Genomic DNA, 25,079 nt, shown 5'->3' on the forward strand with positions numbered 1-25,079 from the left:
GGGTTGCAAAGAGTCGGACACAACTGAAGCGACTTAGCACGCACACACACACACACAATATGTGATTCCAAAAGGAAGATATTCCTGCTCTGAAGCTAGATCAGGTCCTGCCTGTGGCCTCGGCTCACCTCTGCCATCTCCCCTGCAGGCCCCACTCTCCTCCAGGTACCCGGTGCTGCCCCAGATGCCAGAGCTTCTCTCAGCCTGGCCCCCGAGGAGGGGGAGGAGGGGCCCCCAAGCCATCCGCCAGAGCCCCTCAGCCTGCAGCTGCTCTGAGCCACCGAGGAGGGGAAACTGAACAAGCAAGGGCATGGTGACTCAGCCGGGCTCCTGGGAACACTGCTCTTCTGGCCCTGACTGGGGACACTGGGAAGACAGATAGCCTTGGCGGTTCGTTGGAAAGTAGACCTGCTCCCTAAAGAGACAACCTGCTCGACCTCAACTGAGGCCTCAAAGACAGTGTCACCTCTGACCTGTCTAGCCTTGCTTCTCTATCCCAGGAACTCTGCCTTGCACTGAGAGAAAAATGAACCTTTTAGGGGAAATGTTATTTTTCCAGACATAAAGAATACTGGACTCTTACTCAGTTATAGTCTCAAATAAGACAGTTTTTTTCTTTTTCTTTTTTTTTTTCCATGGAAGAGCAGGAAGGTTTGGGGTTAGACACAAAGAAGAACTTCCTGCTTGCCAGGGATTAATTGATACGAAGGTGAAAAGAGAGCAAACGAAATTCCTTTCTCTTCAGAAAAAGGACAAACGCTGATGCATCCAGGTTGATTCAAGTTAGTCCTGCCTAAAGAGAGAGATCTTGAGTGTCCAAAGATGTTCAGATTCTTCCAGAATCACCTCTCCACCTTCACTCCTGACCCTAGGATCTACGTTCTAGGAAGCCCGGTCTGACTGACCCCACCTCCTCCTTTGTTTATTCTGAAACTCCTCAGGATGGATGTGTGTAGTCTGCACTTGGAGATGGCTGAAAGTGTAGTCAGTTTTCTGGGGGTTCTTCTTTCCCCTAGTGGACAGGATTCCCTAGATATACGGAGCAAACTTTTCCCATTTTATCAGAAAACTCTGAGGGCAGAGGCTCTCTTCTCTGGCCTGTGGACCTTCCTCGACAACCTGAGGCTCTGCACCCAGATCACGAAGGGAGGCAGAGAGAGAGTTAGCTCATCACGTTGCCTGAACAACCATTAGGGCTACATGAGTGTGGGAAAATGACCTGCCCAGGGGTGGTCCTCCTTCCCTCCCTGAAAACCACGACCCCAAGTAGGTCTGTGATCCACCTTCCTTCCCAGGTCTCACTTTGCTCATGATCAAACTTTCAAGCCAAAGCCAACAAGGCCCAGGCCCTGGCTAGCCACTCAGTCAAAATGTTCCCCCCTAAAACCCCACCAAATGAGAGCTGGGTTATGAGGAGTCACTCTTTTCATTTAAAAAAAGAAGGGAGAAGGCTGACAGATGACTGACTGGCTCGGGCATGGAGGCATGTCTCCACCAACACCAACAACTGGCTAGTTGCTTTTCAACTTTGCAGCTGGCAGCTGTTGGCATGAGTGAACACTTGGTGGGGTGGAATAGAGGTGGCTGGGAGCGTGGGAGGTGGTGGAAATAAGGCTGGGCAGGTTAGGCTTGGGGCCGAAGATGGGCACTCCGGCACACACTGCCCCCTCTCCTGTCGCACAACCTGCTTCTCTAAAACAAACATATCGATGGTCCTGAATCAATGACCCATCCAGGCTCCGTTATACAACCAAGCCGGCTGAAAAGTGAATTCAGGTAAATGAATTCTATCTTTTCTTGCTTCCCATTAGAACGCTGAAGCTCTATTTCCCTACAGGAAACACATCCTCTAACACTTCAGAGTGTGGCCCAAGGGCCAGCAGCATTGGCATCACCTGGGAGCCTGGTGCCAACTCAGAAACCCCGCCTGACCCCAGATCTTCTGAACCAGAATCTGCACTTTTTAACCAGATTCCCCAGGTGCTTCACAAGCATGTTCAAGTCTGAGAATCACTGTTCTAACATACTGAGTTGAAACCTTGTGGAGAGATAGGGATTTAAACCTAAACCTTCTGGTCCTGCTTACTGTGCATTGCCCAAGGAGTGCTTTCCCAGGGCTTAAAGTAGAGGTAAATGGTTGCTATCACTCCATTTAACAGATGAGGAAGCTAAGGCCCACAAAGATGAAGAGCCCACTGAATCTTCAGAGCCAGGATCAAACCTGATTCTAAAGCAGGGTGCCTTCTATTTGCTGCCATTTCAAAGCTCCCACCGCACGGCACTCCAGAGACCATAAATTCAGGGGTTACCAGCATCACTGGCATGGTTCACATAGACTTATCTGTATTTGCACCATTATTTGTTCTTCACTCATCCTACTGATCTGCTTTGGACTATGAGCTATAAAAAAGCAGGCAGTATGCAATATGATTTACTGAAAACTAACTGTGCTCCAAACACTGCTCCTTCACATAGATTCCTTCATTCAGTCCTCACCGACCTGCTAAGGTAGGTCTTACTGTCTCCATTTTATAGATGAGAAAACTGAGGCTCCAGTGAAATGACCTGGTCCTGCTCACACGGGTGGCAGCCTCTCTGGCTTTCCCATAGGCCCTCTGGTCAGGAGGTCCCAGGGCACTTGAGGAGTTATCCAATTCCAAGGGTATGTTGAAAGAGCCCAGTCTTAGGACACGACCCTGGTATGAAACCAAAGGCAACATGCACAAACCAAATCCCTGAGATACGGGCCGTACGGGCTCCTCTCTCAATTTTCTGCACAAATGGAGAGCAGCAACAGTGCAGATAATCCGGAAGTCATTTCAACTTGCTTTGCAATGCGTTAATTTTTTTTTTCCCCAAGTCAGATTTTCCCTTCTAATTATATTTGGCTCAAACTGACATTAAAATGAATTTGTATTCTCACTTCACCGACGGCCTGGTGAGGGAAGAAGTCCCAGGTATGTGCAGGGTGATAGGCACATCAGTGTAGAATTAAACATCATCCAGGCAGTAGCCGACTGGGGATGGAGGCTGGAGAGCTGTCAGCGCTGGCAGCAGGATTATGTGCGTGGGAGAGGTGATGGACAAAGATGGAGCGGGCTTCAGGGGCTTCTGGGAGTCCCCTCGAACCATCCCCACAGTGAGGTCAAGCTGATAGGTTTCCAAGGAGGTACGGGCTGGGGCACAGACCAGCACACAGGGTTTGCGGTCAATTGCTCAGGGTCTGGGATTAAAACCCAGGAGTCCACTAGGTTATCACAATGAAGAAAACCCCAACTTCTCTCTGGGGCTTCACCTTACCCGTCTGCCTGCTCCCGCTCCCTAGTCTCTCTCTCTCTGCCCCCATCGGCCCATCTCAGCTTCTTTCCTTTTAATAACCTCCCAGTTAAGTGAATCGAATGGGAAGAAGCAGTTAAAAGCACCTCATGGCTTGACAATGCTGGGTAATGGACCGAGCAGGGCCCCAGGCTGTTCCTGGGAGAATTCAGGAAGGAGGGGGGGAAGGAAAAAAAAAAAACTCAAACAAGGACAAAGTTAATTTAGAAATCAGCTCAGTAGGGTGGGGGGAGTAGGGATAGGGAAGAGGGAGCTGGACCCAAGAGGTTGGGAGATCTGGGGAAAGCACGCTTTATATAAACTGCCTTTGTTCCTGGAAATCATAATCCTTGGGAGGGACCTCGCTCACTCCTTCGGATTCCTCAGCTCCTTCCATCCGGAGCAGGGGGCACAATCAGGGATTGTCCGGAGCCGGGATACCTTCAACAGCGCTGCATTCCAGAGGCTCCAGCCGCAGCCCCGGCCTCACATCTGTGGCCGTGCCCTCCCCCTGCCAGGCGGCCTCTTCCACTCCCCGCTCTCTCCGATAGCTAGACTTCAGCATTTTTCACATACCTCTCTTCCAGCGTTTATCTTATAGTATTGTCAATATGTGTTTATACATCCATCTCCCACACCCGCCTTGAGTGGCTCAAGGACAAGGACCAAATCTCACTTACCTTTGGATCTCTGGTGCCTCCATGCAGGCCCAGCCCAGCCCAGCCATTAAAAACACACCAGCTTAGTGGGACACTGGCCCTCACCCCTGTGGCTCACTCCCCTGGTGGGAATCTTCTTCAAAGGCTTCCATCTGAAAAGCCAGAGCCAGCTTCCTTGAAGAGGTTTGAAGAATCTCCTAGGCTCAGCCCCTAAATGCACACACATCTCTGGCCACTGACCAGAGGAAATGGCCCAGGATTGACCCTGCAGGGACTAAATAAATCCAGATTGGCGCTCTGATGAAACCAGGTGGTTCCCCTAGAGTCTGGGCAGTGCAGACCCAGCCCAGGTTCCCAGAGAACATGGGACAAAGAACCTAGGTATCCACCAAGCTGCAGGGTTCACCACTGAACTCTGCCTGCGGGCATCTTTATCTTATTAGACCTGAGGATTCGAAGAGAAAAAAACATCTCATCATTTCAAGCCTCCCCAACTCTGGTCACAGATCTGAGACTTCCCAAGGCAAACTGATTTTCTCTTAAGTTTTTCTGCTCACTTCTACCCAGTCAAACCCCGACCATCTGCCCATTTCATTTCATTTTTTTTTCCCCAACTTAAAGGGCTGTAAACCTCAACAGTGAGCTTCCCATGTGGCACTAGTGGTAAAAAATCCGCCTGCCCATGCAGGAGACGCAAGAGATGGGTGTTTGATCCCTGGATCGGGAAGAACCCCTGGAGGAGGGCATGGCAACTCACTCTAGTATCCTTGCCTGGAGAATCCCACGGACAGAGGAGCCTGGCGGGCTACAGTCCCTGGGGTCACAAAGAGTTGGACACGGCTGAGCGACTGAGCTCACACGCACACAAACCTCTACAGTGGCTCCAACAGATGAGGAGTCTAAGAGGAGGGGAGGGTTTGGTGAAGAATGAAGTAGGGATCACAAAGTTTTTAACACTTCCTTTGCTTTAAAAGCAGAAACCCCTGTCTCTTCCTTCTTACAGGAGGGTCTCAGGCCTGGCATTTCCAGGCTTTTTTGGGTCAAGTCCCAGACTACTGTTCCATTATTTCTCCCTAACCCAAGTCCTCAGCCGCCACCAGCCTCCATGGACCTTGCGCATTCCGGCAGCCACACCTTGACTCGGGAAGTTCAGCCGGTCTGGTAATGCTCTCCCTCTTCCTGCCACATCCACATCCTGTCCATCCTTAGACCCGCTTCCTCCATGGAGCCTTTCCTGGCCTCTTCAGCCCACAGCAAGCTCCCCAGCTCTGACTGCACACTGGCGCCAAATACACCCAGCCTAGCATTACCTGGAATCTTTGCATATATAGGCACATCTTAGTTTCTTAAAGGGAAGGGACCATATGATATTGTGGGTTGTTTTTTTTTTAATTCTCCATAATACCTACATAATGTATGTTTCATATACAGTAATATACATTTGCTGACTTGGAAAAAAACCAATTCTCCCCATTTTATGGAAGAGTAAACTGACACCTACAGAAGCTAAGTAATTTGCATCTAAATCACAAAGTGAGACCCTTAAAGGCAAAGGTAGTACTTTATTCTTTTTGCAACACTGGTGCCTGGAACATAGTCTAAGCACACAACACATCTCTGTGGGATAAAGGAACCAGGTCCGGACTCTCTTCCCACACAGTGAGGATGGACTCTTCAAACTGCTTCAGAAGGAAAAGAAGAGGCAGAGAAGAAAAGCATCACATGGCCAGTTGGGAAGAGGGATGTATGACTCCTGATCTGGCCTGGAGTGGGACAAGCTACAGGCACAGGCCTGCCAGCTCAGAGCACTCAGATACCTGCTGTCCCTTGCTGCCTCCAACCCAGTCCCCATGGCCCTCTGGGAGATTCTTCCATCACCTTCCCAGAGTCAGGCCGCTGGAGGAATGAAGCAGCAGCAGCATCTCCCGGGAAACTAATGGAATTTGCTGGGGAGTACAACAGAGTTCCACCCTGGATTTAAGACCCTTAATCCTGAGGAAGCTGGCTGGCTACAAGGCCCATTTATTTCAATATGATCCCAATTTTGTTAAATGGACTCAAGGAGGGCAGAGAGGAATGAGGCTTCAGCTCCCTGAGACTACAGAGGTTAATAAAAGTTGCTGGAGAAATTAAATGTGGAGGGGGAGAAATTGGGAGCTTGGAGAGAGTTGATGCAGGGTGGGGGAGAGCAGGATGGAAAAGAAAAATGCAATCTTCAGCAAAAAAGAAAGTCAGCTTTCATCCCGGGAGCTCAAAGAACTCGGTCAGGTTGCACTGTCTGTGAATCAGTGGGAGGGAAGGTGTCAGAACTGGGGCTGCAGGATGGAGAGGGACCAGAATCACACAATGGAGAAGCTGAGGGTTCTAACTTTCCTAACCTTGGAGTGTGTGCATCTTCAGAGCAAGACAAGACAAAAACTGGTGTCTTCAAAGACTCTTCAAAGGATGGCTGCCATAGCTGGCAGGGGAATGGTACACAGAAACATGGCAGTATTCTCTGGCGAATGGATGGGCCAGGGGAAAGGGAGAGATATCTGTTCCTAGGTGCACGCGGGTGAGAAGTGGCTACATGTGCAAGTGCGCAGGAGATCACGAGGGAATCTACACGTGTGCATGTGGACACACACACTGCACAGTGAGACTTGCATGCGGCAGCAATGTGGAACGGGTGGGTGTGCCCATCCATCTTCAGGGGCTTCCCTCTGGAACCATTCCTGCCTCCCACTCCAACTTCCCTGCTTGGGATCCCGTCCTGGCTCTGTCACTACTTAAATATATCATGTTGGCCAATCTGCTTAGCGTCTTTCTTTGTTTTTCTTTGTCCACTCACAAAATGGGGATAACTCCTAACAGGATAACTCCTAATACTTAAAAGAAATTTTTTAAAATTTATTTTTATTTTTGGCTGCACCGAGAGGCACGTGGGATCCCAGTTCCCCGATCAGGGATTGAACTCATGCCCCCTGTATTGGGAGCACAGGGTCTTAACCACTAGACCACCTGGCAAGTCCTTACTGTTGGTATTAAATGAGTTACTAATGCATGCAAAACACAAAGCGGGCTCTCTGCAAAAGAGAACCACCTTCTCTCTCACTTAGAATGGACTCATTTTCTTTCCTGACTCCTGAGACAGCCTCTCTTTGACATAACATTTCAGAATTGAGGACATGGCAGCCTCTTTCTTCTTTCCTGCTGACCACTGCCTGCTGCTCCCCCACCCCCAATCCCAGCCCTTTCCAGGTCAAAGCATCTTCCAGGACAGGGCCAAGTAAAGTGGCCTGGAGGCCTTGAGAAGAAATCAGGCAGGAGCTGGTAGGTGGGGAAGGGTCACAGCCTTCCCAGCTCTGGACGCATGGATAGGAATGTCCCTATCCTTGGTTGGAAACCATCCCAAAAATTGGGATGATGGAGGCATTTGCCCCCATCCCAACCTCTGCTTAGCAAGTCATTTCAACTCTCTAAGACGGCTTTATTATGTATTAAATGGAGGAAATAATAACCACACTGCCTATATCATAGGACAGTGGTAATATATCTACCAAATGAGATTGTACATGTGAAAAAGTTGCTAAAATTGGAACACACTATATAAATACAGGACTTCCCTGGTGGCTCAGTGGTTAAAAAAAAAAAAAATCTGCGTGCCAATGCAGTAGATGCAGCTTTGAACCCTGGGTGGGGAAGATCCCCTGGAGAAGGAAATGGCTAACGACTCCAGTATTCTTGCTTGGGAAGCCCCATGGACAGAGGAGCCTGGCAGCTTACAGTCCATGGAGTCACAAAAGTGTCTGATGCAACTTAGTGACTAAACAATACAAAGTTAAAAAGACTCTACAGGTGGGAAGAAGAGATCTGTGGTGTTACAAACCTCCTGCTCCTAACAGACAAGGAGTTCCCATCCCCACTAAATAAAACAGATGGTCATCCAAGCAAGACAGCAAGATGCACGTGGGCTAGATGTCTCGGCTGGGCCCTGGGGGAGCAGGCTTAGCCAGGCAGCAGGAGGAGCCTGTCTGTCACTGTGGGGAAGGAGAGCAGGAAGACACCCTCTGTTCCCCTCCAGAGCCACTCAACCGAAGGGAGGCCACTGCACAGGTGCCTCTGCCGTGGAGGGTGCCCAGGGGACCATGGGCTTTGTAGTAAAACAAAGAGTTTGAATCTGGGATCTCATACTCCAGGGATGGCCCTGAGCAAGTTAATTAAAATTGGCTTTGGTTTCCTTATCCTTAAAATGGGGGTAACATTTCCTTCACAAGTGTTGTTACAAGTGAGTGTGAAGAGCACAGAGTAGGGATTTGACAAGAAGTCATTTTGATGCTTTGGTTGGGAGACCACCTCTCCTACAGTCACTTTTCACTACCCTAGGGCAGGCAGGGCCTCCCAAAGCAGATGAGACCACCAGACCCCGGCCTCTGTGTCCGCCAGGGACTGGGCTGAGTGTCTTGGTTTTCTCCCCAGGCCTGCACTCAGCACCCCACCCCTTGCATGACTCTCCATAAGTCAGTCTTGCACGTTACAGGGGCAGTTTCCAAGTTTGCAGCTCATGGACCTGTAAAGGCTGTGTAATTTTAGAAACCAACACAAAGTTGCAAACCTTTTCATTTGCTAAGTAAAGCGCTTTGTACAGACTTCCCTGGAGGTCCAGTGACTAAGACTTCCTGCTCCCAATGAAAGAGACCCAAGTTCAACCCCAGATCAGGGAACTAGATCCTACTTGTTGCAACCAAGAACTTGCAGCAGTCAAATAAATACAAAATATAAACAAACAAACAAAAAATCAAAAGTCGTTTATGGGCACTGTTATATTACCAAAGAAAATCCCGTTCAACACCCAAAAATGTAGGACAGAATCTCAGAATAAAGGATGGTTTTAGGATTTTGAATGAATTTCCATTTATGAGCGCTTGCTCCTTTTTCCTCTTAGTTCTTCAGCTCTAGGTCAGGAAGGACCCTGTCCTGGCCCAGCATCTGTCCCTGTTGGCATGCGGGATCCCAGTCAAAGGAAGGTGGGGGCAGTATTTGAGAGGAGCTGGTTCCCCAGCCATTAATACCATCAAGATGCCCAACTTGTCTAAACCTCGATTTCTCAGCCATGAAATGGGGATAATTACAGAGCCAATCTCAGGAGGCTGCTGTACAGATTAAATTAGATGATGCAAATAAAGTAGTTAGCACAAGGGCTCCATAAATGATCCATATGATTTCCAGACTCTGAAACGCTGCCACTTCGGGGCTAGTGTTCCTCCTTTCTCATAAGAGCTTTGGCTCCTTCTCACTAGAATGCCAACCTCTTCCACTTGGCCCTCTTCTTCCCCAAACCCTTCCTGAGGTCTCCAACCAAGGCTGGTTAGCTTCCCCTTCTGGGTCCTCCACAACCCAGTTCTCTCCACGAGAGATACAAGACAGAGGTGCTGGAGTCCAGGACCAGGAATCTGGGCGGCTGGAGCCGAGAAAACAAAAAGAGAAGGAGGAGCTGGAAAGGAAGCAAAGAACTGGGCTGTCCATGTCCAGCCACAAAGTCCTAACAGAAGCACTTACAGGGCATGTCTTTCCAGACACTGTTCCATGCACCTTATATGGATTAACATGCCATTGCCACCCTATGAAATGCTATTTCTATCCTGACTGTACAGACAAGCAAACTGATTCACAGAGAAAACACACAGCTTGTTCAAGCTGACACAACTATCCAGTGGCCTGGGGGAAGGGTTTAGCCAGGGAGCTGGACAGGAGTCTGTGATTTAAGCACCATTTAATACTGCCTCCTTCCAACATCATAGCACTCTCATCGAGTCAATCAATTGATCAGATATTTAAGGGCACTTATCTCACGCTTAGCACTGTGTCAGAAAGTGAAAGGATAAAAGAGAAATGAAGACTTAGTCCCCAAGGACATAAAGCTACACAGGAGCTTCCATCAGAGCACTTGGTTCTCAGCTCAAGATGGGGTGAGGGCCAGGGACAAAGCTGGGCTGCTTCATCCCTACCCCACCAGAGAACCAAGGGCAGAGGAAGACAACCAACCATGGGAGCCAGCAGAAGGTGGGAGGCCTAGACACCCTCTCCTCCTCTTCCTGATCCAGGATCTTCTGGGGTCCAGAGCTAGAGCTGGAGGTAATGCTAGGCCCTGAAAACTGCGTTTACACCCTTCTCCTTGGGTCTGAGCAGAAGTCCAATCAAGGTCAAGGAGAGGGACCAGGTATCCTGATTTCTGCCATGTCTCCCCCTGCTCTTCCCCATCCTCAAGATCCTGCTTTGGGTTAGAAATGTGGGCCATCTGAAGTGTGTGTGTGTGGGGGGCATGGTGAGAAGGGAGTCCATTCCCAGCTACTCTTCTTTCCAGACTCTGGCTCTCTATCAGGATGTAGCTGTACTCAAGCAGTTGAATACTGGGAATTTAGGAGGCCCTGGGGCCTCTTCCCTTTATTCCTCGCCACCCTGCCAAGTGGTGGCAGGGATGCCCAGGGGACATCTAGGGGCTGGAGGGACACATTTTCCCCCTACCCCCACCTCCACCCTCCCCTGGAGGCAGCTCCCGCCCCGAGCCGGCCTGTCATCCCACATTGCTCTGATTAGCTATAATCTTTCTTTTTCAATTTCTCCTCCCTGAGACTGGGGAGCGAGAAAATCTCCCAGAAAATGAATAAATATTTCAATTTTCGGCGCAATCAGTCTGAGGAGCCAGCGCATGATGGAAACGGGGGGAAGGATAATGGTTTTCATTTAGATAAGATACAGAAAATTATTTAGTGAAAAATGAAGATTGATGAAGCCCATTGAAATTCTTTAAAACGCGATTTTTATTTCTCTGCCTAAGCTGTACGTTCCCTTCCTCTCTCCTCTCCGCTCCCCTCAATTCAACTGCCTTCTCCTCCCACCTTCTCCGCACTTGCCCACCACCCTCCCTCAGATGCCTGGTGACCCCCCCTCAGGTTCCTCTCTCACTGCCCCAGTCCCTGCCTACAACTCCTCCTTCCTAAGGATGGAGGCTGAGGAGGGAGGTCCTGCCACCGCCCCTGCCCCCCTCGTCTCCCGCCCCGTCCAGAGAGCATCCCAGTCTCCCCAGGTCCCCACTCCTTCCAACCTTGCCTCCTCTCCAGTCCCTGCTCAGCCTCCCAGGAACACTCTGGAATGACTTCCTCTCCCCTCTGCTCTAACCTCTCCCTTTTGCTCCCTTTGGTATCCCCCCTCCCACCCCCAAATACTTCTGTACACTTTCATCAGGTCTTGCTTTCACCCCTGCAGGAGGATGGGCGATGGAATCTCAGCTAACCCCTGACCCCTCCCTCCCCAAAACAGAAAGGCACACAGCACTCCTCTCTTGGACCATTCTGCCCTGCTTCAGTCCACATGCCTCTCCTGTTTGCGAACTGCAGCTTTTGTTCCTTGAAGCTTGTTCGTATCCATGTTGCTGACACATTAAGGCTGCAGGAAAGGGGCACACAGACGCTTGCCCCCAACACATACCAGCACTGACCCAGCTGACCCCTCCCCCACCACCGTGGGCCCTCCTCCCCTCCCCCTCCTCTAGCAGCCTGGCTGAACAAAGTCAGAACTTAAGTCATCCTCCCAACTTTCTGCCAAGTGGCTGGCTTGGCCTGCCAACCCCAGGACCAGGCCTCCTTTCCCCCAGCACCACTTCCACCCCACTCACACTATGAACGTGGGCCCTACCCAAATGCTAAGTATGCCTGTGTGTGATGGAGGGGGGTGGGAGCCTTAGGGGACAGGATTGGAGACCTGCCCCCACCAACTCAGCCAGGCTTGGCCTTCAGAGCCCCGGAGGGCCCAGCCAGGAGGAGAGGGGAGGGGTCCAATACAACATCCCTCCCCTAAACACACACCCACCAGGCCAGGAAGGGAGCCGAGAGCAGGGCCCCGCCTGAGGGTGCTCTCCGCAGAGTAACTTTCCTCGTCCCAGACCCACCCTCCCGACACCACCCAAGAGGAGACCCCCTCCTCCATTTCGTCGTCTGTACATCTCCATAGGTATCTGCCTATAGGAATGTCTGTTCAAGTTTCTTTGTTTGCTGGAGGGTTGGTATTCACAGAAGGGTCTCTGTGTGTGGCTATGTGTTGTGTCCTTGTAAATGCCCGACTGCATGCATGGACTGTGCCTGTGAGTTGTGGTGCGTTTGGGGGCGTGAATATGCCCGCGTGTACCGATATGGGGGAGGAATCTGTCTTCCTCGGATGTGCCAGCGTCTTTGTGTATATGTGTCTGTCTCCGTGTGGGGAATGCTCGCGGGTATGTCTGTCTCAGTAGGTGAATAGTCTGTCTCAGTGTCTAGGGCTGGTTTTTTGGTGTTTGTATGTCAATTTCTGTGTGGCAGCTCCATCTTGGGGGTGGGGGTAGAGTGGGGGGGGGGGCGCGGCTAGGTCAGCAGGATTAAATCTTCCTTAGAGTCAGATCCAAGAGACAAGAATCCACTCAAACAGACCCCAGTAGGGGCTGAAGTCTGGGCCCTCGGTTTCTTCAGTTACCCTGCCGCCCCCCAGCCCAGCCTTAGGATACCCTAACATCCTCATCTCTTTCAACCTCTCCTTCATCTATCAACCTCTCCTCCATCTCCCAGGCTCTTCCCCGCCGGTCCCAAATAAAGCCCCAACATCGGTACTTTTCTGACCCAAGAGGGTGTTAGCCGCCCCCCACTCCCGCCGCCCCCGCAAGTGGCCACTTCCGTACCCAGCGGGCCCGAAGCTGCCTTTGGAACTCCACTCCCGACCGGGAGCCTCCGCGGGCAAGGGTTCAAATCCCCACCAGAGGCCCCGAGGCACCCCTCCCTTCCTCTGGAGGGGGCAGCCCCAGGCAGTCTGGAGCCGCGGCTCGGACTCAGCCCCGCGAGGGGCTGGGCTGAAGGAGGGCCGGGATTCCCTCCCGACATCTTCGGGAGCCTGGGTCCCCCGCTTTCCGCGCACCTCCGCCCCCCGAATCTGAGATCCCACCCTCTCCCCAGCCTTCCCCCCGCCGGGACCCAGGCGTCCGGACTCCGGGTCTCGGAGGGTGGAGGTGAGTAGAGCTGCCAAAGGCTCCGGAAGAGACTTTGAGCGGTCGGATCCCTTTTCCACTCCGACCCCCAGCCCTCGCGGCCCCGATTCTCGGTTCTCCCGCGCAGCCAGAGGAAACAACTTGGGCAAATCAACGGAAAACTCCTCCTCGCCAGCCCCCGGTACTCCGCGCGGGGACCCAGCCCCCACCTCGTGGCGTCCCGACCCCCGGGGACCGGCCGCGGGCGGCCGAGCCCCTCGGCGCGCCCCGGGTGGGGGCGCACACTCCCGCCCCGGGGGTCGGGTGGGGGCAGCAAGGGCTGGCGCGGGCGGAGCGGGGGGTGGGGGAGCTTACCTTGGGAGAAAGTATCGGAGAGAGTGAGGATCCAGACGAGGAGGCTCAGCATGCTGTCCTTCCGCCGTGCGCCCGCCCGCGGCTCGGGCCCGGAGTTGGCGAGGGAGCGAGAGGAGCGGGCTGGGGAGGAGGGGAGCCCGGGAGCCCGCCCCCCGCCCGCCCGCGCCCGCCCCTGCACACTCACACGCACACTCACTCGCGCGCACAAACTCACTTCCCTTCCCTCCGCTTCTTTTATCTCTCCTTCCTCGCGGTCCCGTCTCTCTCTCTCTCCTCTCTCGCCCCCCTCTCCTTCCCCCTCGCCCTTTTATTATTTCTCGCCTCGAGCTTTATCTCTCCGGGTCTCCTTGGCTCTCCGCTCTCCCTTTCTCCCCCCTTGTCTTCCTTCCCTCTCTCCCTCCTCCCTCCTCCTGACGTCTGCTCTCCCTCCGACGGCCCTCCCTCCACAGCCCTCCCCGTGCCCCCCCAGTGCGCGCGCACACACACACTCACACCCCTCGCTGCAACTGAGATGGACGGAGCGCCAAGAGAGAAGGCGGTGGAGGGCCAAGGGGTAACAACGGGAGAGTCGCGGGCGCTGGGGCGGAGACGGCGGGACCCCTGCCCACCCGCACCTCCCTCCCATCTATATACACAGCCCTGGTCCCGGGCTACCGAACTAGGCAGTGGACTGGGGAGGCGGGGCATGGGCTGAGGACCAGCTTTTAGCCCAGGGGATGACTGTGGTGGGGAAGGGTGTGTGAGTGTTTGTGTGTGTTTGGGTGTGTGTAAGCATGTTTAGGAGAGGAGGGGGTGGGCAGGCGGTGGTTCATGTAATCAAAAAGCTTAAAATCCTTTTTTTTTTTTTCCTCTTGTTAATTCCACACCCAAAATCTAACCTCTGGATTCTCAAATTGGGAATTCTCAATTGACTAATGAATGCTGGAGGTGGGGAAGGAATCACTCCTCTTCCCACCTCCTAAAGGCAAAGCTGGAGAATTCCAGCTGCTTCCTGGATTGGCCTGAGGCCCCCGCCAGGGGGCCTCACCCAGCACACAGTGGGGCCAGGCTGTGTTGGAGTCCTCAGCTGGTGGAGGACAGGCGTAAATGACTCCTTCCTTTGTTCATCTTATCTTCCCATCCGGAAAGAAGTACTCAACTGGAGGGCTTCAAATAGCTAAGAGGAGGGCAGCCACAGGAGGATGGATCACCAAGCAGAGTTTGAAATCCTTTGGGGTTGAGGGATCTGGGTGCTGGGAAGAAGGAATTCCCGGTGAGATTGATGAAGGCTTTCAGTAGGGGTCTCCTTTTTCTTAAAGAGACCAGCTTAACAACTAGCCTCTCTCCCAACCCATAACTAGATGCTTCTGCTCACAGGACCCGGGGTGCCTGAACCTCTGGGTCCTAGGCAATGAGTTGAGGATACATAACAGAAATCGCACAGGAATTGCACAACTTTACAAAATTGGTCTAGAGAGGTCTCCACTTCTTTCCTCCCAGATCTTAAGTCTCCTGGGTCCCTCATTACCCGCCAAGATTCTGGATTTCAGCCCCCGGAGCCAAGGTTCATAGCTCTCTGGTGCCCTCTGCTGGTTTGAGGCAGTTATGATGACTTTCTTCCACACATACTGACACCAGGCTGAATGGTCCGGACACATCCACATAAGAGGACACAGAAATAAACTCACATCCAGAAGCATACTATGCACAGACCAGAGGGTCCTTCATATGTTCTAAAACACAGGTGTATGGTCAAACACACAGCTTAAAAATAAGGAGCGTACCTAACCCAGAAAAATAGGAATATAATCACAAATACATACAAACAGCCACACATCAGCATGCAGACACATAAGGGCTTTTAATTTACTCATCATTAATCTTGCATTTTGCAGATATTCTTGCATCTTGCATTCTTCAATGTTTGCTTATGTTCCAGTCACAATTCTAGGCCCTGGAGCTATAGCAATGAAAAAACAAACAAAAAAATTTTTTTTTTTTTTTTTTACAAAATCCCTCCCTCAGAGTATTCTATACTGGAGAGCAGGAAGAGGCAGTAGAAAAATAATAGAAAACACAAGGTTGTAGTAAAGGCTATGAGAGACAAATAAAGCAGGGTACAATGAATAGGGAGTGGAAGGAAAGCAGAAATTGCTACTCTTACCAGAGTCAGGGGAAGCTGCTCTGCTGAAGTAACATTTAAGCAGATACCTGAAGGAACTGAGAGATTTAGGTTTTCAGGCCCGCATCTGAGGGGAGACTGTAGCAGGTAGGTGGAAACAGCAAGTATAACAGAAGGGCCCTGAGGAAGGGATGTTCTTGGAATATCGGTGAGACAGCCTTTTCTCCTTTTTATTCTGCACAGAAAGGAGGCCCATGGTGATGCGATTTAGGAAAATTTTCGAAGAAAAAGTCCAGAGCCAAGGAAGAGAATATTCTTAGCTTAGTGAATGCTTCCTGTCTACCTTCTGCTATTCAGGTTTGATGGTGATTCTCAGTGTGAGGAGGGACTGGGTTATCAGAGCTTACCTTTCCCTTGGCCTTTTATCTCACCTTGAAACCCTAGTAACAGAGAAGCCAAATTTCTCTAGATCCTTAACAGCCAAAGGAGTAATCTCATTCCCCTCTCCTGGTCCCTTAACTTCCCACCCCGCCTGCTCCCTTTAATCTCTGATTCTTACCAGCTCTGTTCACAGCAAACACAATTCTCCAGACTCCCCTCTACAAAAGCCAGTCGACATTCCAGATGCCAGAGTTTAAGACCCCATCTCCAGCCAGGGGTCCTCAACAGCAGCTGTGTATTAGAATCTCCTGAGGGGCCTTTAAAAACCACCAGTGCTTTGGCCTCACTCCCAAAGATTAATTGTTGTGTAGTGAAGCCCCAAGCATCAGGATTTAACCTCCCCAGGTAATTCTGATGGGCACCAGGGTTGAGAACCAGGAAGCAAGCCCCTGCTTTCCAGGCATTGCCCTCAGCCAGGCCGCACACTCAGGGCGCTGTGCCCTCTTCTCTCCTCCAGCCCCTCTGCTTCCTGCTAATCCTGCTTCTTCCTCCCCTCCTTGGAGGGAGGACCCCAGTCAAGCTGTCCCAACTTTCCTCCATTCTAATCTCTCTCACGGTAATGTTCACAATTCTAATTGGATTAACTGAGTCTACTGGAATTTAATCACCTAACTTTCATCAAACTGGGGACATCGTGGGGCTGAGTCTCCAGTATCTGATGGATGGTCCTGGAAGCAAAGCCTGTGTCTTTTCCATCAGACTAGACATAACCTCCCCAGGTCAGGATATCTGCCTCCCCATCAAACTTGGGGCCTTTGGGGCAAGACCTAAGCATGTCCTCTCAGTCTGGAGCTCTCCGAGGGCAAGGAAGAAGCTGGGAACCCCTCTCCACAGCAGAGATGCAGCAGAATATTTGAAAGCAAGACACATAAGCATAGAAACCACCCAAAGCGATCCTAATCCAGGTTCTGCCCCTTACTTTTCGTGTGACCTTGGGTAGCTTATTTACCTCCCCTTTCTAATCCTTGATTTCTTCATCTGAAAGCAGAGACAATAATAGTACTTGCTTTATGGAGTGGTTGGGAGGATTAAATGGGTCAATATCCACATAGCTCTTACAACAGTGCAGAGCACCAAGTGAGAAGTAAATGCTAGCTGTGATTAATTTCAGTTTGAGAGGTCCCCAAAGCAGGGGCCCTTCCAGTCTTCCTCCTGCTGGATTAGTCTTCATCCCCATGCACAGGGCCCTGCCCACAGAGAAGTGTGCAGGCGTGGAGGTAGAGGAAGTAATCCCTAAGGATGCTACTTCACCCTGAAAAAAAGGAGAGAAGCAGCCAGAGGTTGTATATGGAGTTAGGAGAAATAGTAATAATTTTTTGAGCACAAAAGTAAAGAGATCAAGAGGTCAGGGAGTGAGAGGAAGGCAAATTACGACCATCAGCAGCAGAAGCCACCCTGAGAGACGGAAATGAATTCTTTGTCTCAATGAGGGCTAAGAACAGCAGAACAATTCTATAAATTGTCCTCTTTCCCCCTAGAGGGGGTGGAGGATTGTGTTCCTGCTGCTTACCAGAAACTCAAAAGGGAAAGGCCAAGATCCTGATTTTCAGCCTGGAAAATAACCCTGACCAAAAAGGAAACCCTGAGTCCCCAAGAGTAAGGAGCTGCTGGAGGTCACCATGTCTCTCCCGCTGCTATAGTGACTGCAGCCCAGAGCAGTGAGAGAACATCCCTTCTTCCAAAGTACCCCCAGCAAAGGGGCTTGCTTTCAATCCTGCTCCAGTTCTGTGTCTTAGAACCCAGATAATAGTGTAAGTTCTTCCAGATATCAGGCCTTGGGTTTTCCTGCTGCTATACCAGTCTGTTTCCTCTTGTTCTCCTTTTCCTTAAGATGCCCAGCCTTTTTCAGTCACTCAGTCATGTCCAACTCTGCGACCCCAGGGACTGCAGCACACCAGGCTTCCCTGTCCATCACCATCTCCCAGAGCTTTCTCAAACTCATGTCCATCAAGTCAATGATGCCATCCAATCATCTCATGTTCTGTCATCCCCTTCTCCTGCCTTCAATCTTTCTCAGCATCAGGGTCTTTTCCAATGAGTTGGCTCTTTGCATCAGATAGCCAAAGTATTAGAGCTTCAGTTTCAGCATCAGGCCTTACAATGAATATTCAGGACTGATCTCCTTTAGGATGGACTGGTTTGATCTCCTTGCAGTCCAAGAGACTCTCAAGAGTCTCCTCCAACACCACAGTTCAAAAGCATCAATTTTTCGGTGCTCAGTTTTCTTTATAGTCCAACTCTCACATCCATCCATGACTACTGGAGAAACCATAGCTTTGACTAGATGGACCTTTGTCGGCAAAGTAATGTCTCTGCTTTTTAATATACTGTCTAGGTTGGTCATAGCTTTTCTTCCAAGGAGCAAGCATCTTTTAATTTCACAGCTGCAGTTACCCTGCTTTGAGATGTATGAAAACTGGAGCAGAGACAGAACAGGCTTAATGGTGATGAGGAGAGATTCAGATCTGCACTGTGAGGGATGAGGGAGGGGGCCGGGGGGGCATGAGGAAGAGCAACAGCAGCTGAAGTGTTCTGACCAACCCTTAGTGGTCCCTTGGGGGAGGGTGCACCAAGGAATCGGGCTCCTTGGATGAGGCATGGGTGTCAGAGGTTATCTGAGGGGACACTGCTGCTATGGAAGCAGAGGGCTAAAGATTAGACTTCAGAAGGGACCATCTACTGAGGAGGAGTGTCCAAAATATTTGAGGAGAGATTTGGATAGGCTGAAGCTGCTCTGAGGCAGGGACGAAGAAAGAATGACCTTGGCAAAGACAGGCTCCCAGGGTGTGTTTACCACGCACCAGCCTTGCCTGTGAGCAACTGTGATCCGCTCCTTCCCACCCATTTCAGCCCCCTCTTTCTCACTGCATCACATCCCAGCTCCAACATGGGGAGACAATTTGTGCTAAATGGACCAGTTATCTCTTATTAGGTTTAATGAGGATTTCATTGCCTCAGCTCACAGGGATTGGAAGATTCCTGCTTCAAATGAGCAGCCCATTTGAGGAGATCAGCTCAGAGAAAGAGGAGAGAGCTAGGGCTCAGGGGCCCTGGGCAGGGGCACAGAGGCGGGGAGTGGGTGGGGGCGTGGGTATTGAGGAGGGGAGAATGGGGAATAGATTTAATTAGGAAAAAATGGAAAGAAATGTCAACTAATGACTCACATGTCAAGCTCCAGAACTCTATGAAGCCTCAAAAAACATGAGGCCCCTTCTCCCTTGAAATGGTGAAATGACAAAGCAAATTATAGTAGAGTAAGATAAGACTGGGATCAGAACCCAGGCCTCTTGCCTCTTAGGCCAGGATTCACTTGCATATCTTGTTAACTTCGGCTCCCCATCCCTGCACTCCAGACCCATTCCAAGTGCTTTTATCAGTAAAGTCAACCCATAAGTCCAAACAGCTCTGGTCATAGCTCCGTAGCGCTGGTCTCCTGTAGGTATCTGAAAATCAGAGACTCAACTAAGCAGAAGGGGGAGTTATGAAGGAGAAAGGAAGCGTCTCTCTCATCTACCTTTGGCCCTTGCTTTTAGTTCCCTTGGATCCTATTCCCAAGTTCACAGTCTCCTGATTTTTAGCATTCCTTGGTGCTTCTTTGAAGACCTAAAACTTCCCATCATTAGATCTATTTAGTATCAGGACTGGCTGTGAGAATTGTGGTTTATGCTTACATTCAAGCTAGACATGAGATCAAGCTGGTAGCTAAGATTATGGTCAGAAGTTACAGTAAGGTCACTGGACAACATAGGAGGTTTAAGAGTGAAGTTGAATAAGGTTCACACAAGTGGAAATATACAATTAGGCTTACATAACCCTCATTATGTGCTTAATCACTCAGTCGTGTCCGACTCTTTGTGACCCCATGGACTGTAGCCTGCAGGAATCTAACCCAGGTCTCCCGCATTGTAGGCAGATTCTTTACCATCTGAGCCACCAGGGAAGCCCCATCCCTTATTATGTGTGTGTGAAAGTCACTCAGTCATGTCCGACTCTGCGACCCAAGGGACTATACAGTCCATGGAATTCTTCAGGCCAGAATACTGGAGTGGGTAGCTGTTCCCTTCTCCAGGGGATCTTCCCAACCCGGGAATTGAACCCAAGTCTCCAGCATTGCAGGCAGAGTCTTTACCAACTGGGCCACAAGGGAAGCCCTACCCTTATTATAAGAGGCGTCAAAGCACAACCCTTAACTATGTCACTCCAGGAAGGAAGAATTAGGAGTTGGAGATTAGCTGACACAAACTATTATACATAGAATGGATTAACAAGATCCTACTGTGTAGCACAGGGAACTATATCCAATACCCTATAATAAACCAGAATGGAAAAGAACATGAAAGAGTGTGTGTATGTATATATATATGTATAACTGAATCACTTTGCTGTGTAGCAGAAATTAACACAACACTGTGTATCAACTATACTTCAATTAAAAAAAAAACAAAGTTGGACTTCCCTGGCAGCGCAGTGGGTAAGAATCCATCTGGTAATGTAGGGGACAGCCCTGCTCAGGGAAGATTCCACGTGCCTTGGAGTAACTAAGCCCAAGCCCCACAACTACTGAGCCTGAGGTACAGAACCCAAGAGCTGAAACTAGTGAGCCTGGGTGCCACAACTACTGAAGCCCAAGTGCCCTGGAACCTGTGCTCCATAACAAGAGAGACCACCGCAGTGACAAGCCCGCTCACCGCAGTGAAGAGTAACCCCCACTTGCTGCAACTAGAGAAAGCCCGAGCAAAGCCACAAAGACCAAACACAGCCAAAAAAAGAAAAAAAAAAAACATACAGGATATAGCCAAAGGTGTGCTTAAAGGGAAAATCAATAGTGCTAAACAATTTAATCTTAACTAATAAAATTTTTAAAACACTAAAAAAAAAAATATGTCACTCCAGCCCTAATAACCCCAATAGAGGCCTGCAAAGGGTTTGGGTTAAGATTAATTAATTGGTAATTTGTTTGTTCACCCATTCATCCATCTCTTCATCTCGCAAACATGTATTAAAAGCTCACTCTGAAAAAAATAAATAAATAAATAAATAAAAGCTCACTCTGTGCCCAGGTACGAGGCTAAACACTTAGGACACAAAGATGAATAAAATGCGCCTTGTTGAAGCCACAGTCTAGTGGGAAAGACCGACAGATAACTACAAACGGAGTTGGGAGGTGCAGAGACAGAAACACGCCTATCTCCTTAGGAGTGCAAAGCATGAATGATGCACTTAGCTTGGAGATGTCAAGCAAAGCTTCCTAGAGTTGAGAGTTAGGATCTGCAAAGTCTGAAATAGGGCCTTAAATAAGATAGTTCCCCTCTCTGGGCCTCATGTCCTGTAGCTCTGACAGCCCTCCGTTACAGTTAAATGTTTGTTTATACTAAGGAGGCAAAGGCTGTTCCCTAGAGATGCCTGCTGAGAGGTTCCATCGGGATATCTACAAAGTTGTTCTAGAAATGCTCCCTGTTTGAGAACTGCTTCTATTCCTCCTGAGATCCAGGGTCAGAGACCCATCTCCTAACTCCTTACATACAACACAGTGGGCCTTCCTATGTGAGACAGCCATGCTCCAGGCCAAAGTATTCCTCCCTGATCCCACTAGCTTCCCAGCTTCTGTGCCAATGAACAGGCCTAGCAGTGACTGCCAGGCAGGGTCTGGCTGCTGGTTTCGGTGGTATTTCCTAAATGGACAGATGGAGAATGTTGATTTAATGTCCCTCCAGTGCCTCTCTTCCAGCTTCCCAGACACAGCCAGCAATAAGGCCCTGGCATCTAGTCCTCCTCTGGCAGGCACGGCAGTGGCCCTCCTCCAACAGCCTCATCCCTGAGCCTGCAGCTTCCTCCAGCCCCATCCCCAAGTCCTCTCAACACAGAGCCTGAGTCCAGGCTCCGGGAATAGGTCTTTTGTTGTTGCTGTTGAGTTGCTAAATCGCGGCCGACTCTTTTGTGATCCTTTGCACTGTAGCCCGCAAGGCTCCTCTGTCCATGGGATTTTGCAGGCAAGAATATTGGAATGGGTTGCTATTTCCACCTCCAGGGGATGTTCCTGATCTAGGGATCAAATCTGTGTCTCCTGATTGCAGGCAGATTCTTCGCCACTGACCCACCTGGGAAGCCCCACGGTCTAGGGAAAAGCAAATCCCGATGAAGAGTTTGCCACCGATGAAAAAGGACAAAACAACGGAAACCTGGCTCCTCCGTTAGTGGTCCTTCAAGGGGTACCACCTGAGAGCAGGATGCTGTTTGTCAGGGGATGAGGATGGGGAAAGGAGAGGCATTAGTCAAAAGGTACAAGGTTTCAATTATACAAGAGGAGGTGATCCTAGAGAGCCACTGTGCAGCTTAGTGCCTGGAGTTAACAATGCTATATTGTTCTCAAGCATTTGCTAGGAGAGTGAATCTTATGTTAAGGGTTCTTATCTCAAAATAATAATAATACATAAAAAGAGGCAGAAGGGAACTTCCCTGGTGGTCCAGTGGCTAAGACTCTGCACTCCCAATGCAGGCAGCCTAGGTTCAAACCATGGTCAGGGAACTAGATCCTGCAACCACAAATAAGGGTTCACATGCCATGACTAAAGATCCTGAATGTCGCTATGAAGATCCAAGATCCTCGTACCACAGCTAAGACCTGGCACAGTCAAATTAATTAATTAACTTTTTTTTTTTTAAGAGGCAGAAGGAAATTTTGGAGGTGATGGATATGTTTATGGTACAGATACAGTGATGGTTTCCTGGATGTATATTTATTTGCAAACTCAACATGTTGTATACATTAAATGTATGCAGCTTTTTGTATGTTAATCAATCCTCAATGATGTGATTAAACAAGAAAAAGGACGGGCACCAGCTTCCATCCTGTTGTTTAAACCAAACACCTGCTGCACTTGACTGTTTCTTCTTTCTCCCCGTCTATCCCCAATCAGTCTCCAATTCCTATCAGCCGCTATAAGTTACATCCAGTTCCTTCCACCTCCGCCGTTACTGCCTCGGTCCTCTCCTGCCTGGGCCACCAGCAACAGCCTCGGTGTCTGTTCAGTTCTGTTCTCTGCAGTTCTGTATGTCTGCAGCCCCGGTGGTCTTACTCAGGCTTAAACTGGATCACCTAATTCTCCCACTTAAAACTCACTGGCGACTCTACAGCCCCATGGATCAGACCCAGAATCTTCCCATCAGCTACCAGATCCTGCCTGGGATGGCTCTGCCTTGCCTCCCAGCCTCACTGCTTCTGACTCTCCCTCTTACCCCTTATACTGACAGGCTTCTCTGAGTTTTTGGAACTGGCCACATATGGGTCATCATCGGGGCCTCCACGCGTCCTCTGCCCTACCTCATTCCCTAGACTGAGTCCTGCTCATCTCTCAGACCTCACACTGAATGTCACTTCTCCATGGAAGCCTCTCTAATTCCTGCAAACAGGAGAGATCACCCATTATTGCCCTCAAGCACCCTCCGTTTTCACTGGCAGCATTAACCACACTTGTAATTAGGTATTCAGCGTCCGTCTCCCCTGTTGGATCCTAAGCCCTGAGCAGGTAGAGCCTGCCAGTACTGTTCACTGCTGTCACCATAGACTGAGACAGAGATATGTTCCCTATTTTGAGTTCTGGAAAGGATTTCTGGGAGTAGGGAGAAGGCTAGTTTCCATGTAACAAAGTAGAGCCAGAGGGCTAGCAGTTAGACTCCAGGAGGAACTTCCCCACCAAGTAGGCATTTAGCAAGTTCCAGGAAATCATCCATGCAAGGCACCAGAAGAAGAGCAAAAATGGCATGTTAGTTTATCTTCTCTTGTTCAGAGTGAGTGTGTGCGTGAAAAAAAAAAAAAAAGAAAACCAGGGAGCAGTGAACAAAGCTATAAATACAGCCGAGCGTCGAGTGACATCACCTGAGCACAGTGCGGCGATTTATGGGCAAGTCACACGGCCCTAAAGTGTATTTATAACGGTGTAACTCACTAGTACCTCTCTCTGCCTGCCTGCCCTCCCTCGTCCTCCTGTTCGATGGTGGCCAAAGTCCTGCTCTTCTCTTGAAACAAGATGGCTGGGCCAGGCCCCTGCTTTGGCGGTACTGAGGAGTCGGGAGTTCTCTCCAAAACCATGCATTCAATAATCTGCCGCAGTTCCCCATTTACTGATGAACTGTGGACACTTAAGACATGCCAAGCCTCCTTGGCCTTTGCCTATCTTTGGGCTCCATGTATGGCCCTGGGTGGGGAAGAACCCTTGGAGGAGGGCATGGCAACCCACACCAGGATTCTTGCCTGGAGAATCCCATGGACAGAGAAGCCTGGCGGGCTACAGTCCATCGGGTCACAAAGAGTTGAACAGGACTCAGCCCAGCACAGCACAGCTTTATTCACATTCACCATGTGGTCCCCAGTCTTCACTGAGTTTCCCCAAATAGCTCCTAGGTGTTCATCCCTCCATGTATTTGCCCATGCGTTCCCCTCCATGTGTCGTGTTTTTCTATAAATCTCCAGTCAAAACTGTTCCTTTATTAGACCCAACACAGATGCAACACTTTCCCTGAGATGCCCAGTGCAAGATGCACCGTTTGGTTCTCTCCTCCCAACACCACGGACTCTGCATTCTCTGCTCCTTGAGGTCACCTGTTCGCTATGATAAACTTGCACCCAGACATGTCTTGTTTCCAACTCAAATGGGGAGTCCCTGCCCCACACATCTTAGTTCCTTCCTCAAGGTCTGCTCCAGGTCCTGCCACATGGCAGAAACTCAGAGAATGTTTGTTCAAATATCTGTTTCTTCTGTGAACCTAGTCCCACTTGAACATCTGCAGCCATGTCCAATTAGAAGCTCCACTGGCACAATTTTCAATCCTCACATGACCAGGAAGGTGTCAGCATCCCCTCTTCTATGTAAGATGGTTGAGGCAGAGACAGGTGAAGTAGCTTACCCAAGGTATACAGCAAGTAAGCGTGACCGCAGGATTCTCAATCAGTATGTCAAAATCTACCATGTTTTTCCTATTCCTGGAGACCTTGGGCTGTATGGTCTACAGTCTGGTTTCTATCTAATATCCCCGGATATGCATTCTCTTCTTAAAAGCACTGCACACAGCCAGCTAATAACCTGCCTCTTCACAACTGGTTCCAGGCTTGTTTACCCAGGTGCTGGAGTCATCAAAATGAAGTTTCTTTTTTTGGGGGGGCGGGGGGCACTGCACTGAGTCTTCATTTCCACACACAGGCTTTCTCTAGTTGAGACTTGTT

At 50.0% G+C, this 25,079-nt stretch overlaps 1 protein-coding gene across 3 annotated transcripts in view; it reads right to left on the reverse strand.

Annotated features, from left to right (window-relative positions):
• The window catches only part of KIRREL1 (kirre like nephrin family adhesion molecule 1), a 100,043-nt gene extending 86,355 nt beyond the window's left edge, over positions 1-13,688 (reverse strand). The window contains exon 1 of one of the 3 annotated variants that reach the window (XM_043452765.1): positions 13,318-13,688. In XM_043452765.1, coding sequence (XP_043308700.1) covers positions 13,318-13,369 — 52 coding nt within the window. In that variant the 5' untranslated portion in view covers positions 13,370-13,688. The remainder of the gene's footprint in view (positions 1-13,317) is intronic. The other 2 variants (XM_043452746.1, XM_043452754.1) reach the window with 2 other exon arrangements.
• Positions 13,689-25,079: the final 11,391 nt, after the last annotated feature.

This window comes from Cervus canadensis, chromosome 2 (genome assembly GCF_019320065.1).
Source record: "Cervus canadensis isolate Bull #8, Minnesota chromosome 2, ASM1932006v1, whole genome shotgun sequence".
In the NCBI taxonomy this organism is placed as follows: domain Eukaryota; kingdom Metazoa; phylum Chordata; class Mammalia; order Artiodactyla; family Cervidae; genus Cervus; species Cervus canadensis.